The sequence below is a fragment of the Salmo salar genome, chromosome ssa02 (genome assembly GCF_905237065.1).
Source record: "Salmo salar chromosome ssa02, Ssal_v3.1, whole genome shotgun sequence".
NCBI classification, from domain to species: domain Eukaryota; kingdom Metazoa; phylum Chordata; class Actinopteri; order Salmoniformes; family Salmonidae; genus Salmo; species Salmo salar.
The window spans coordinates 350,510-367,500 of NC_059443.1; the positions used below are offsets into that span (position 1 = coordinate 350,510).

The 16,991-nt window shown below is 46.7% G+C and overlaps 1 protein-coding gene across 3 annotated transcripts in view; it reads left to right on the forward strand.

The window, feature by feature from the left end:
- Positions 1-16,991, forward strand: part of LOC106594121 (exostosin-1a) — a 123,940-nt gene that overhangs the window by 74,295 nt on the left and 32,654 nt on the right. For all 3 annotated transcript variants that reach the window (XM_045696333.1, XM_045696324.1, XM_045696328.1), the window contains exon 2: positions 9,803-9,896. In XM_045696333.1, the coding sequence (XP_045552289.1) occupies positions 9,803-9,896 (94 nt within the window). The remainder of the gene's footprint in view (positions 1-9,802; positions 9,897-16,991) is intronic.

Genomic DNA, 16,991 nt, shown 5'->3' on the forward strand with positions numbered 1-16,991 from the left:
TGCTGCCACCACAGTACACACCCATAACATGATGCTGCCACCACAGTACATACCCATAACATGATGCTGCCACCACAGTACATACCCATAACATGATGCTGCCACCACAATACACACCCATAACATGATGCTGCCACCACAATACACACCCATAACATGATGCTGCCACCACAATACACACCCATAACATGATGCTGCCACCACAATACATACCCATAACATGATGCTGCCACCACAATACACACCCATAACATGATGCTGCCACCACAATACACACCCATAACATGATGCTGCCACCACAGTACATACCCATAACATGATGCTGCCACCACAGTACATACCCATAACATGATGCTGCCACCACAGTACATACCCATAACATGATGCTGCCACCACAGTACATACCCGTAACATGATGCTGCCACCACAGTACATACCCGTAACATGATGCTGCCACCACAGTACATACCCATAACATGATGCTGCCACCACAGTACACACCCATAACATGATGCTGCCACCACAATACACACCCATAACATGATGCTGCCACCACAGTACACACCCGTAACATGATGCTGCCACCACAATACACACCCATAACATGATGCTGCCACCACAGTACACACCCATAACATGATGCTGCCACCACAATACACACCCATAACATGATGCTGCCACCACAATACACACCCATAACGTGATGCTGCCACCACAATACACACCCATAACATGATGCTGCCACCACAATACACACCCATAACATGATGCTGCCACCACAGTACATACCCATAACATGATGCTGCCACCACAGTACACACCCATAACATGATGCTGCCACCACAATACACACCCATAACATGATGCTGCCACCACAATACACACCCATAACATGATGCTGCCACCACAATACATACCCATAACATGATGCTGCCACCACAGTACACACCCATAACATGATGCTGCCACCACAGTACACACCCATAACATGATGCTGCCACCACAGTACACACCCATAACATGATGCTGCCACCACAGTACACACCCATAACATGATGCTGCCACCACAATACACACCCATAACGTGATGCTGCCACCACAGTACACACCCATAACATGATGCTGCCACCACAGTACACACCCATAACATGATGCTGCCACCACAGTACACACCCATAACATGATGCTGCCACCACAGTACACACCCGTAACATGATGCTGCCACCACAGTACATACCCATAACATGATGCTGCCACCACAGTACACACCCATAACATGATGCTGCCACCACAGTACACACCCATAACATGATGCTGCCACCACAGTACATACCCGTAACATGATGCTGCCACCACAGTACATACCCATAACATGATGCTGCCACCACAGTACACACCCATAACATGATGCTGCCACCACAGTACACACCCATAACATGATGCTGCCACCACAATACACACCCATAACATGATGCTGCCACCACAATACACACCCATAACATGATGCTGCCACCACAATACACACCCATAACATGATGCTGCCACCACAATACATACCCAAACATGATGCTGCCACCACAGTACATACCCATAACGTGATGCTGCCACCACAATACACACCCATAACATGATGCTGCCACCACAATACACACCCATAACATGATGCTGCCACCACAGTACATACCCATAACATGATGCTGCCACCACAGTACATACCCATAACATGATGCTGCCACCACAGTACATACCCATAACATGATGCTGCCACCACAGTACACACCCATAACATGATGCTGCCACCACAATACACACCCATAACATGATGCTGCCACCACAATACACACCCATAACATGATGCTGCCACCACAGTACACACCCATAACATGATGCTGCCACCACAGTACATACCCATAACATGATGCTGCCACCACAATACACACCCATAACGCGAGCTGCCACCACAGTACACACCCATAACGAGAGCGCCACCACAACACACATAACGAGATGCTGCCACCACAATACCACCTGTGATGCGCCACCACAGTACACACCCATAACGAGAGACACCACAGTACACACCCATAACGTGATGCGCCACCACAATACACACCATAACAGACGCCACCACAGACATACCATAACATGATGCTGACACCACAACACACCATAACATGATGCTGCCACCACAGTACACACCATAAAGAGATGCGACACCACAATACACACATAACGAGATCGCCACCACAACACACATAACGAGAGCGCCACCACAGTACACTACCATAACAGAGCGACACCACAAACACACCCATAACAGAGCTGACACCACAGACACACCGCATAACATGATGCTGACACCACAGTACACACCCATAACATGATGCGCCACCACAACACATACCCATAACATGATGCGCCACCACAACACACCCATAACATGATGCTGCCACCACAATACACACCTAACAGATGACGCCACCACAGTACATACCCATAAGATGAGCGCCACCACAATACACACCCATAACGTGATGCTGCCACCACACTACACACCCATAACGAGACTGCCACCACAGTACACACCCATAACGAGAGCCACCACAGTACACACCATAACATGATGCTGCCACCACATACACACCCATAACAGAGCGCCACCACAGTACACACATAACATGATGCTGCCACCACAACGCAGAGTACTCATTACTGGAGGACACAAACCTGTTGTTTTTAACGAGGCCTTAACCTTTATTTAACTAGGCAAGTCAGTTACAATGATGGCCTACCAAAAGGCAAAAGGCCTCCTGCGGGGGACGGGGGGCCTGGGATTAAAGATACAAATAAATAAAATATAAATATAGGACATAACACATCATGACAAGAGGGACGATACAACACTACATAAAGAGAGACAACACAACACTACATAAAGAGAGACAACACAACACTACATAAAGAGAGACAACACAACACTACATAAAGAGAGACAACACAACACTACATAAAGAGAGACAACACAACACTACATAAAGAGAGACAACACTACATAAAGAGAGACACCACAACACTACATAGAGACAACACAACACTACATAAAGAGAGACAACACAACACTACATAAAGAGAGACAACACAACACTACATAGAGACAACACAACACTACATAAAGAGAGACCTAACACAACACTACATAAAGAGAGACCTAACACAACACTACATAAAGAGAGACTCCACAACACTACATAAAGAGAGACAACACAACACTACATAAAGAGAGACAACACTACATAAGGAGACAACACTACATAAAGAGAGACACCACAACACTACATAAAGAGAGACAACACAACACTACATAAAGAGAGACAACACAACACTACATAAAGAGAGACACCACAACACTACATAAAGAGAGACAACACAACACTACATAAAGAGACACCACAACACTACATAAAGAGAGACAACACAACACTACATAAAGAGAGACACACAACACTACATAAAGAGAGACAACACAACACTACATAAAGAGAGACAACACAACACTACATAAAGAGAGACACCACAACACTACATAAAGAGAGACAACACAACACTACATAAAGAGAGACAACACTACATAAAGAGAGACAACACAACACTACATAAAGAGAGACAACACTACACTACATAAAGAGAGACAACACAACACTACATAAAGAGAGACAACACAACACTACATAAAGAGAGACACCACAACACTACATAAAGAGAGACACAACACTACATAAAGAGAGACTACACTACATAAAGAGAGACACCACTACACTACATAAAGAGAGACAACACAACACTACATAAAGAGACAACACAACACTACATAAAGAGAGACAACACAACACTACATAAAGAGAGACTCCACAACACTACATAAAGAGAGACACCACAACACTACATAAAGAGAGACACCACTACACTACATAAAGAGAGACACCACAACACTACATAAAGAGACACCACAACACTACATAAAGAGAGACAACACAACACTACATAAAGAGAGACAACACAACACTACATAAAGAGAGACACCACAACACTACATAAAGAGAGACACCACAACACTACATAAAGAGAGACACCACAACACTACATAAAGAGAGACTCCACAACACTACATAAAGAGAGACACCACAACACTACATAAAGAGAGACACCACAACACTACATAAAGAGAGACAACACAACACTACATAGAGAGAGACATTCACAACACTACCATAGAAGAGAGAGCAACACTACATGCAAAGAGGCACTAACATACTAAGGCCAAGATGAGTTTCACCACCTGCTATAAAATCACAAGTCATAGCACAGAACTACATAAAGGAACGATACACACGCGCACAACAAGACAGACCAAGACAACAACACAGCATAGCGACACAAACAACACAGCATGGTAGCAACACAACATGACAACAACATAGCATGGTAGCAACACAACATGACAACAACATGGTAGCAACACAACATGGTAGCAGCACAAAACATGGTACAAACATTATTGGGCAAAAAAAGTGAATGTCTTTGGCCATGTTGTCTTGAAGTGTTACTTATCAGCCTTGTTGCAAACAGAATGGATGATTTTGGAGTGGATTATTCAACACGTGCTTCCTCCTATTCACTCGGTCATACAGGCCAGTAATGTGGAGTGGATTATTCAGCACGTGCTTCCTCCTATTCACTCGGTCATACAGGCCAGTAATGTGGAGTGGATTATTCAGCACGTGCTTCCTCCTATTCACTCGGTCATACAGGCCAGTAATGTGGAGTGGATTATTCAGCACGTGCTTCCTCCTATTCACTCGGTCATACAGGCCAGTAATGTGGAGTGGATTATTCAGCACGTGCTTCCACCTATTCACTCGGTCATCAGGCCAGTAATGTGGAGTGGATTATTCAGCACGTGCTTCCTCCTATTCACTCGGTCATACAGGCCAGTAATGTGGAGTGGATTATTCAACACGTGCTTCCTCCTATTCACTCGGTCATACAGGCCAGTAATGTGGAGTGGATTATTCAGCACGTGCTTCCTCCTATTCACTCGGTCATACAGGCCAGTAATGTGGAGTGGATTATTCAGCACGTGCTTCCTCCTATTCACTCGGTCATACAGGCCAGTAATGTGGAGTGGATTATTCAACACGTGCTTCCTCCTATTGACTCGGTCATACAGGCCAGTAATGTGGAGTGGATTATTCAGCACGTGCTTCCTCCTATTCACTTCGGTCATACAGGCCAGTAATGTGGAGTGGATTATTCAGCACGTGCTTCCTCCTATTCACTCGGTCATACAGGCCAGTAATGTGGAGTGGATTATTCAGCACGTGCTTCCTCCTATTCACTCGGTCATACAGGCCAGTAATGTGGAGTGGATTATTCAGCACGTGCTTCCTCCTATTCACTCGGTCATACAGGCCAGTAATGTGGAGTGGATTATTCAGCACGTGCTTCCTCCTATTCACTCGGTCATACAGGCCAGTAATGTGGAGTGGATTATTCAACACGTGCTTCCTCCTATTCACTCGGTCATACAGGCCAGTAATGTGGAGTGGATTATTCAGCACGTGCTTCCTCCTATTCACTCGGTCATACAGGCCAGTAATGTGGAGTGGACGCTAGTGATTGAGTGTGTGAAAGGTGAGCAGTCAGTGCAGGTGGGCAGATCAAGTGTTTCAGCAGTCTGATGGTTTCTAGATAACAGCAGGCTCAGAGACAGTTTCTATCAGACCTGACGGACAGTGCGCTGTAAACCACAGGTCATGTCAAGGTCAACCAGACATGGGGTCATGTGTCAGAGCTGTGGAATGTCCTCCTCCTCATTTCCCAGAGACCTCAAGTCTCACAGTTTCAATACAATCTACAACATCTGAAGCTTTGTAGATGTGTGCTTCTCAAACAGGGTGAATTCAGGCTGCTCAGTGATCCAGGGTGAATTCAGGCTGCTCAGTGATCCAGGGTGAATTCAGGCTGCTCAGTGATCCAGGGTGGATTCAGGCTGGTCAGTGGATCCAGGGTGAATTCAGGCTGCTCAGTGATCCAGGGTGAATTCAGGCTGCTCAGTGATCCAGGGTGAATTCAGGCTGCTCAGTGATCCAGGGTGGATTCAGGCTGCTCAGTGGTCCAGGGTGAATTCAGGCTGCTCAGTGATCCAGGGTGAATTCAGGCTGCTCAGTGATCCAGGGTGAATTCAGGCTGCTCAGTGATCCAGGGTGAATTCAGGCTGCTCAGTGATCCAGGGTGGATTCAGGCTGCTCAGTGATCCAGGGTGAATTCAGGCTGCTCAGTGATCCAGGGTGGATTCAGGCTGCTCAGTGATCCAGGGTGAATTCAGGCTGCTCAGTGATCCAGGGTGAATTCAGGCTGCTCAGTGATCCAGGGTGAATTCAGGCTGCTCAGTGATCCAGGGTGAATTCAGGCTGCTCAGTGATCCAGGGTGGATTCAGGCTGCTCAGTGATCCAGGGTGGATTCAGGCTGCTCAGTGGTCCAGGGTGAATTCAGGCTGCTCAGTGGTCCAGGGTGAATTCAGGCTGCTCAGTGATCCAGGGTGAATTCAGGCTGCTCAGTGATCCAGGGTGGATTCAGGCTGGTCAGTGATCCAGGGTGAATTCAGGCTGCTCCAGGATGGATAGAGGGATTCAGGTAGACCCCTGGACTGGGCTGCTGATGAGGGCTATTCATAGCAGATCTGCCCCAGACTCACACATCACCACATACACATCACCACATACACATACACATCACCACATACACATCACCACATACACATCACCACATACACATCACATCAGCACATACACATCAACACATACACATCAGCACATACACATCACCACATACACATCACCACATACACATCACCACATACACATCAACACATACACATCACCACATACACATCACCACATCACCACATACACATCACCACATACACGGCCCGACGCAGATTGGAGGGAAGAGGAGGTGCTGACTGACCTGTAGATTGGAGGGAAGAGGAGGTGCTGACTGACCTGTAGATTGGAGGGAAGAGGAGGTGCTGACTGACCTGTAGATTGGAGGGAAGAGGAGGTGCTGACTGACCTGTAGATTGGAAGGGAAGAGGAGGTGCTGACTGACCTGTAGATTGGAGGGAAGAGGAGGTGCTGACTGACCTGTAGATTGGAGGGAAGAGGAGGTGCTGACTGACCTGTAGATTGGAGGGAAGAGGAGGTGCTGACTGACCTGTAGATTGGAAGGGAAGAGGAGGTGCTGACTGACCTGTAGATTGGAGGGAAGAGGAGGTGCTGACTGACCTGTAGATTGGAGGGAAGAGGAGGTGCTGACTGACCTGTAGATTGGAGGGAAGAGGAGGTGCTGACTGACCTGTAGATTGGAGGGAAGAGGAGGTGCTGACTGACCTGTAGATTGGAGGGAAGAGGAGGTGCTGACTGACCTGTAGATTGGAGGGAAGAGGAGGTGCTGACTGACCTGTAGATTGGAGGGAAGAGGAGGTGCTGACTGACCTGTAGATTGGAGGGAAGATGAGGTGCAGACTGACCTGTAGATTGGAGGGAAGAGGAGGTGCTGACTGACCTGTAGATTGGAGTGAAGAGGAGGTGCTGACTGACCTGTAGATTGGAGGGAAGAGGAGGTGCTGACTGACCTGTAGATTGGAGGGAAGAGGAGGTGCTGACTGACCTGTAGATTGGAGGGAAGAGGAGGTGCTGACTGACCTGTAGATTGGAGGGAAGAGGAGGTGCTGACTGACCTGTAGATTGGAGGGAAGAGGAGGTGCTGACTGACCTGTAGATTGGAGGGAAGAGGAGGTGCTGACTGACCTGTAGATTGGAGGGAAGAGGAGGTGCTGACTGACCTGTAGATTGGAGGGAAGAGGAGGTGCTGACTGACCTGTAGATTGGAGGGAAGAGGAGGTGCTGACTGACCTGTAGATTGGAGGGAAGAGGAGGTGCTGACTGACCTGTAGATTGGAGGAAGAGGAGGTGCTGACTGACCTGTAGATTGGAGGGAAGAGGAGGTGCTGACTGACCTGTAGATTGGAGGGAAGAGGAGGTGCTGACTGACCTGTAGATTGGAAGGGAAGAGGAGGTGCTGACTGACCTGTAGATTGGAGGGAAGAGGAGGTGCTGACTGACCTGTAGATTGGAGGGAAGAGGAGGTGCTGACTGACCTGTAGATTGGAGGGAAGAGGAGGTGCTGACTGACCTGTAGATTGGAGGGAAGAGGAGGTGCTGACTGACCTGTAGATTGGAAGGGAAGAGGAGGTGCTGACTGACCTGTAGATTGGAGGGAAGAGGAGGTGCTGACTGACCTGTAGATTGGAGGGAAGAGGAGGTGCTGACTGACCTGTAGATTGGAGGGAAGAGGAGGTGCTGACTGACCTGTAGATTGGAAGGGAAGAGGAGGTGCTGACTGACCTGTAGATTGGAGGGAAGAGGAGGTGCTGACTGACCTGTAGATTGGAGGGAAGAGGAGGTGCTGACTGACCTGTAGATTGGAGGAAAGAGGAGGTGCTGACTGACCTGTAGATTGGAGGGAAGAGGAGGTGCTGACTGACCTGTAGATTGGAGGGAAGAGGAGGTGCTGACTGACCTGTAGATTGGAGGGAAGAGGAGGTGCTGACTGACCTGTAGATTGGAGGGAAGAGGAGGTGCTGACTGACCTGTAGATTGGAGGAAAGAGGAGGTGCTGACTGACCTGTAGATTGGAGGGAAGAGGAGGTGCTGACTGACCTGTAGATTGGAGGGAAGAGGAGGTGCTGACTGACCTGTAGATTGGAGGGAAGAGGAGGTGCTGACTGACCTGTAGATTGGAGGGAAGAGGAGGTGCTGACTGACCTGTAGATTGGAGGGAAGAGGAGGTGCTGACTGACCTGTAGATTGGAGGGAAGAGGAGGTGTTGAGGGGTCTGCGTGCTTCCCAGCCCAAAACAGTTCAGAAGAGTTTGTGAATATATTATAACAGATTTTTATTTGTTTTGGACTTCGGGTAAGGGTTTCCCCCCCAGCTGTTCAGGCATACGTTTTTTTTTCTAAAGGCCAGCCGAAGTTCACACCCCTTTTGTCCGTGATTGGTCAACTAGAGGGATTCTTCAATCAAATCTTTGTTGTTATTCAACGAGAAACGATTCGTTTTCACACAAATGTTTTCATTGAGAAATTCTGCACCAAACATCTTAGATGTAAAACTAAGATCTCCTCGACCAAAAACACATCAAGAAACGGCATTTATTTTGACGTTATCTTAGATTTAATTCTGTCTACTGACTACGGCATCTCAAAATAGACAAACAGTACAATTGGCAGTTTTTTTTCTCCTCTCGTTTTTTTTCAAGCGAAGGTTTTTTCAGGGAGTATGGGAGCACACTAGTTTGGTTCACCTAGCCGACTCCGTCTGGATGCCAAACCGAACTGAAGCATGATGAAGCCTTTAGTAACCACTGGGTCGTTCACTGTGTAATCAACTGTTGTCCTGTCATAGCTCAAAGCTAACCCAGATAGAGACATGTTAACCCTCCCTGTCCAGCCCTGAATGCTAGAAGATCTCCCCCAGCTATAACCCTGTCCTACATCTGTCTGTTCCTCCAGTCCTCTGTGGTCCTTTGTGGCTCAGTTTGTAAGAGCTTGGTGTTGACCAAAGTCTTGGTTTTAATTCCCGCTGGGGCCAATCTATGTTGTTAAGTCACTGTTGATATGTGTCTACTAAATGCCATGTCATATTCATGTGTAACTCTAATCGTCTGTTCTGTCTTCAGACATGATTACAGAGAGATGCTTCACAACTCTACCTTCTGCCTGGTTCCCAGGGGACGACGTCTGGGATCCTTCCGCTTCCTGGAAGCACTGCAGGTACACACACACACACACACACACACACACACACACCACACACACACACACACACACACACACACACACACACACACACACACACACACACACACACACACACACACACCACGTACACACACACACACACACGTACACACACACACACACACCACGTACATACACACACACACACACACTACATTTACACTAGGTGTGTATAAGCCATTGACTTTCAAGCTGTTTTCATTTGATAGTGTCCTGGATTTTTGTTAAATGAAATAGCCATGTTTGGCCTCTCGTTCATTCTGCTAGTCCCACTAACAGCCAGTACAGTACAGCTTCTGCCAGAGAGGGAGAGAGCAGCCTTCCTCTGTGTCTGTCACGTCCTGACCATAGAAAGCTTTTATTTTCTATGGTAGAGTAGGTCTGGGCGTGACAGGGGGTTTAGTCTAGTTTATTTATGTCTATGTTGGTTCTAGTTTCTTTTTTCTACGTTTTTTTGGGGGGGATGATCTCCAATCATCGTTGTCTCTAATTGGGGATCATATTTAAGTTGTTGTTTTTCCCACTAGGTTTTGTGGGAGATTATTTTGAGTTAGTGTATGTTGCACCTCTTTGTCACGGTTTGTTGATTTGTTTATTAAGTTTATTTGTATGTCTTGCATAGTTTCACAGTTATAATAAAATGTGGAACGATACACACGCTGCACCTTGGTCCCATTCTTCAGACCGTCGTGACAGTGTCTCTGTCCCGACGCCAGAGGCTTCCATTCTCATCCTGCGTTATTAACTAGTGGAACTCAGCAGGGCTGCTGATTAGACAGAGAGAAACTGACTGTCCTGGACAACCAGGACCGCTCTCTGAGGGATCAGATGACTGCTACTGTACTGGGAACCCCATGTAGATCACCATCTACTGTCCTGGACAACCAGGACCGCTCCCTGAGGGATCAGATGACTGCTACTGTACTGGGAACCCCATGTAGATCACCATCTACTGTCCTGGACAACCAGGACCGCTCCCTGAGGGATCAGATGACTGCTACTGTACTGGGAACCCCATGTAGATCACCATCTACTGTCCTGGACAACCAGGACCGCTCCCTGAGGGATCAGATGACTGCTACTGTACTGGGAACCCCATGTAGATCACCATCTACTGTCCTGGACAACCAGGACCGCTCCCTGAGGGATCAGATGACTGCTACTGTACTGGGAACCCCATGTAGATCACCATCTACTGTCCTGGACAACCAGGACCGCTCCCTGAGGGATCAGATGACTGCTACTGTACTGGGAACCCCATGTAGATCACCATCTACTGTCCTGGACAACCAGGACCGCTCCCTGAGGGATCAGATGACTGCTACTGTACTGGGAACCCCATGAGATCACCATCTACTGTCCTGGACAACCAGGACCGCTCCCTGAGGGATCAGATGACTGCTACTGTACTGGGAACCCCATATAGATCACCATCTACTGTCCCCATCTACTGTCCCCATATAGTTCACCATCTACTGTCCCCATATAGATCACCATCTACTGTCCCCATATAGATCACCATCTACTGTCCTGGACAACCAGGACCGCTCCCTGAGGGATCAGATGACTGCTACTGTCTCCCCATATAGATCGCCATCTACTGTCCCCATCTACTGTCCCCATATAGTTCACCATCTACTGTCACCATATAGATCACCATCTACTGTCCCCATATAGATCACCATCTACTGTCCCCATATAGATCACCATCTACTGTCCCCATATAGATCACCATCTACTGTCCCCATATAGATCACCATCTACTGTCCCCATATAGATCACCATCTACTGTCCCCATATAGATCACCATCTACTGTCCCCATATAGATCACCATCTACTGTCCCCATATAGATCACCATCTACTGTCCCCATATAGATCACCATCTACTGTCCCCATATAGATCACCATCTACTGTCCCCATATAGATCACCATCTACTGTCCCCATATAGATCACCATCTACTGTCCCCATATAGATCACCATCTACTGTCCCCATATAGTTCACCATCTACTGGTCCCCATATAGATCACCATCTACTGTCCCCATATAGATCACCATCTACTGTCCCCATATAGATCACCATCTACTGTCCCCATATAGTTCCCCATTTACTGTCCCCATATAGTTCACCATCTACTGTCCCCATCTATAGATCACCATCTACTGTCCCCATATAGATCACCATCTACTGTCCCCATATAGATCACCATCTACTGTCCCCATATAGATCACCATCTACTGTCCCCATATAGATCACCATCTACTGTCCCCATATAGTTCACCATCTACTGTCCCCATATAGATCACCATCTACTGTCCCCATATAGATCACCATCTACTGTCCCCATCTACTGTCCCCATATAGATCACCATCTACTGTCCCCATATAGATCACCATCTACTGTCCCCATCTACTGTCCCCATATAGATCACCATCTACTGTCCCCATATAGTTCACCATCTACTGTCCCCATATAGATCACCATCTACTGTCCCCATATAGATCACCATCTACTGTCCCCATATAGATCACCATCTACTGTCCCCATATAGATCACCATCTACTGTCCCCATATAGTTCACCATCTACTGTCTCCATATAGATCACCATCTACTGTCCCCATATAGATCACCATCTACTGTCCCCATATAGATCACCATCCAATAGATCACCATCTACTGTCCCCATATAGATCACCATCTACTGTCCCCATATAGATCACCATCTACTGTCCCCATATAGATCACCATCTCTTCCATATAGATCACCATCTACTGTCCCCATATAGATCACCATCTACTGTCTCCATATAGATCACCATCTACTGTCTCCATATAGATCACCATCTACTGTCCCCATATAGATCACCATCTACTGTCCCCATATAGTTCACCATCTACTGTCCCCATCTTGTCCCCATATAGATCACCATCTACTGTCCCCATATAGATCACCATCTACTGTCCCCATATAGATCACCATCTACTGTCCCCATATAGATCACCATCTACTGTCCCCATCTACTGTCCCCATATAGATCACCATCTACTGTCCCCATATAGATCACCATCTACTGTCCCCATATAGATCACCATCTACTGTCCCCATATAGATCACCATCTACTGTCCCCATTAAAATCACCATCTACTGTCCCCATATAGATCACCATCTACTGTCCCCATATAGATCACCATCTACTGTCCCCATATAGATCACCATCTACTGTCCCCATATAGATCACCATCTACTGTCCCCATATAGATCACCATCTACTGTCCCCATATAGATCACCATCTACTGTCCCCATATAGATCACCATCTACTGTCCCCATATAGATCACCATCTACTGTCCCCATATAGATCACCATCTACTGTCCCCATATAGATCACCATCTACTGTCCCCTTATACAGTACCAGTCAAAAGTTTGGACACACCTACTTATTCAAGGGGTTTTCTTTATTTTTTACTATTTTCTACATTTTAGAATAATAGTGAAGACATCAAAACTATGAAATAACTCATATGGAATCATGTAGCAACCAAAAAAGTGTTAAACAAATTTGATTTGCCTTGATGACAGCTTTGCACACTCTTGGCATTCTCTCAACCAGCTTCATGAGGTAGTCACCTGGAATGCATTTCAATTAACAGGAGTGCCTTTTAAATTTGTGGAATTTCTTTCCTTCTTTAGGCGTTTGAGCCAATCAGTTGTGTTGTGACAAGGTAGGGGTGGTATACAGAAGATAGCCCTATTTGGTAAAAGACCATGTCCATATTATGGCAAGAACAGCTCAAATAAGCAAAGAGAAACGACAGTCCATCATTACTTAAGACACGAATGTCAGTCAATCCGGAGAATTTCAAGAACTTTGAATGTTTCTTCAAGTGTAGTCACAAAAACCATCAAGCGCTATGATGAAACTGGTTCTCATGAGGACCACCACAGGAAATGAAGACCCAGACCAAGAAGGAAAGGGATGGAGTGCTGCATCAGATGACCTGGCCTCCACAATCACCCCCTCTCAACCCAATTGAACCCAAATTCCTTGAAGACTGCTGTAAAAGCATTCCATGTGAAGCTGGTTGAGAGAATGCCAAGCGTGTGCAAAGCTGTCATCAAGGCAAAGGGTGGCTACTTTGAAGAATCTCAAATGTAAAATATATTTTGATTTGTTTAACACTTTTTTTGTTACTACATGATTCCATATATGTTATTTCATAGTTTCGATATATTCACTATTATTCTACAATGTAGAAAATAGTCAAAGGGAGAGGGACAGGGTGTTTGGACAGCCAATGGTTGAATGACACCCAGTTTAACAGATTAAGGACAGGAGGACACACCCCCTGGCTGTCAGGGCTGTAGTCTCTATTTGGACACACCCCCTGGCTGTCAGGGCTGTAGTCTCTATTTGGACACACCCCCTGGCTGTCAGGGCTGTAGCCTCTATTTGGACACACCCCCTGGCTGACAGGGCTGTAGCCTCTATTTGGACACACCCCCTGGCTGACAGGGCTGTAGCCTCTATTTGGACACACCCCCTGGCTGACAGGGCTGTAGCCTCTATTTGGACACACCCCCTGGCTGTCAGGGCTGTAGCCTCTATTTGGACACACCCCCTGGCTGTCAGGGCTGTAGCCTCTATTTGGACACACCCCCTGGCTGTAGCCTCTATTTGGACACAGAGCCAGTGGAGCACAGAGAGTGACACACACACACACACACACACACACACACACACACACACACACACACAACAAACACCCATGCAAACAAAAACATTTGCATAAACATTTACACGTTCTAATAGGCTCAAATGAAACATAGGCTTTTGTTTACCACGGTACTTTACTCACAATAAAACAACAATTTGAGGAAAAAGTCCCTGGCAATTGGAATGAATGAGTCTATTGTAATGACTATAGAGTTGACAGGTAATGTCTTGCTGAGCGGTGCGTGAATAAAATGGGCTCTATGCTATTACAGCTGAAAGGAAGTAGAAAGATCTGCTGAAGAAACGGATGGCCAGATGGTGCTGCATGTCTTAAAGCCCCAAACCACTGATCACATGTCTGGGAGGATTTCTTGTTGTTTTTGCTGACGATAATTTGCGTTATTAGATGGTTCAGCAGGCAGACAGGGACTGCATTAGTGTCATTAGTACTGACATCAGGGACACGCTGCTTTGACTTTCCACTTGTCCTCATGGAAACAGACACAATACTAGTGGTGTCCCGTCCTCATGGAAACAGACACAATACTAGTGGTGTCCTGTCCTGTCCTCATGGAAACAGACACAATACTAGTGGTGTCCTGTCCTGTCCTCATGGAAACAGACACAATACTAGTGGTGTCCTGTCCTGTCCTCATGGAAACAGACACAATACTAGTGGTGTCCTGTCCTCATGGAAACAGACACAATACTAGTGGTGTCCTGTCCTCATGGAAACAGACACAATACTAGTGGTGTCCTGTCCTCATGGAAACAGACACAATACTAGTGGTGTCCTGTCCTGTCCTCATGGAAACAGACACAATACTAGTGGTGTCCTGTCCTCATGGAAACAGACACAATACTAGTGGTGTCCTGTCCTGTCTCATGGATCCAGACACAATACTAGTGGTGTCCTGTCCTGTCCTCATGGATACAGACACAATACTAGTGGTGTCCTGTCCTCATGGATCCAGACACAATACTAGTGGTGTCCTGTCCTCATGGAAACAGACACAATACTAGTGGTGTCCTGTCCTCCATGGAAACAGACACAATACTAGTGGTGTCCTGTCCTCATGGAAACAGACACAATACTAGTGGTGTCCTGTCCTGTCCTCATGGAAACAGACACAATACTAGTGGTGTCCTGTCCTGTCCTCATGGAAACAGACACAATACTAGTGGTGTCCTGTCCTCATGGAAACAGACACAATACTAGTGGTGTCCTGTCCTCATGGAAACAGACACAATACTAGTGGTGTCCTGTCCTCATGGAAACAGACACAATACTAGTGGTGTCCTGTCCTGTCCTCATGGAAACAGACACAATACTAGTGGTGTCCTGTCCTCATGGAAACAGACACAATACTAGTGGTGTCCTGTCCTGTCCTCATGGAAACAGACACAATACTAGTGGTGTCCTGTCCTGTCCTCATGGAAACAGACACAATACTAGTGGTGTCCTGTCCTCATGGAAACAGACACAATACTAGTGGTGTCCTGTCCTCATGGATCCAGACACAATACTAGTTGGCGTCCTGTCCTGTCCTCATGGAAACAGACACAATACTAGTGGTGTCCTGTCCTCATGGAAACAGACACAATACTAGTGGTGTCCTGTCCTCATGGAAACAGACACAATACTAGTGGTGTCCTGTCCTCATGGAAACAGACACAATACTAGTGGTGTCCTGTCCTCATGGAAACAGACACAATACTAGTGGTGTCCTGTCCTGTCCTCATGGAAACAGACACAATACTAGTGGTGTCCTGTCCTCATGGAAACAGACACAATACTAGTGGTGTCCTGTCCTCATGGATCTAGACACAATACTAGTGGTGTCCTGTCCTGTCCTCATGGAAACAGACACAATACTAGTGGTGTCCTGTCCTCATGGAAACAGACACAATACTAGTGGTGTCCTGTCCTCATGGAAACAGACACAATACTAGTGGTGTCCTGTCCTCATGGAAACAGACACAATATTAGTGGTGTCCTGTCCTCATGGAAACAGACACAATACTAGTGGTGTCCTGTCCTGTCCTCATGGAAACAGACACAATACTAGTGGTGTCCTGTCCTCATGGAAACAGACACAATACTAGTGGTGTCCTGTCCTCATGGAAACAGACACAATACTAGTGGTGTCCTGTCCTCATGGAAACAGACACAATACTAGTGGTGTCCTGTCCTGTCCTCATGGAAACAGACACAATACTAGTGGTGTCCTGTCCTGTCCTCATGGAAACAGACACAATACTAGTGGTGTCCTGTCCTCATGGAAACAGACACAATACTAGTGGTGTCCTGTCCTCATGGATCCAGACACAATACTAGTTGGCGT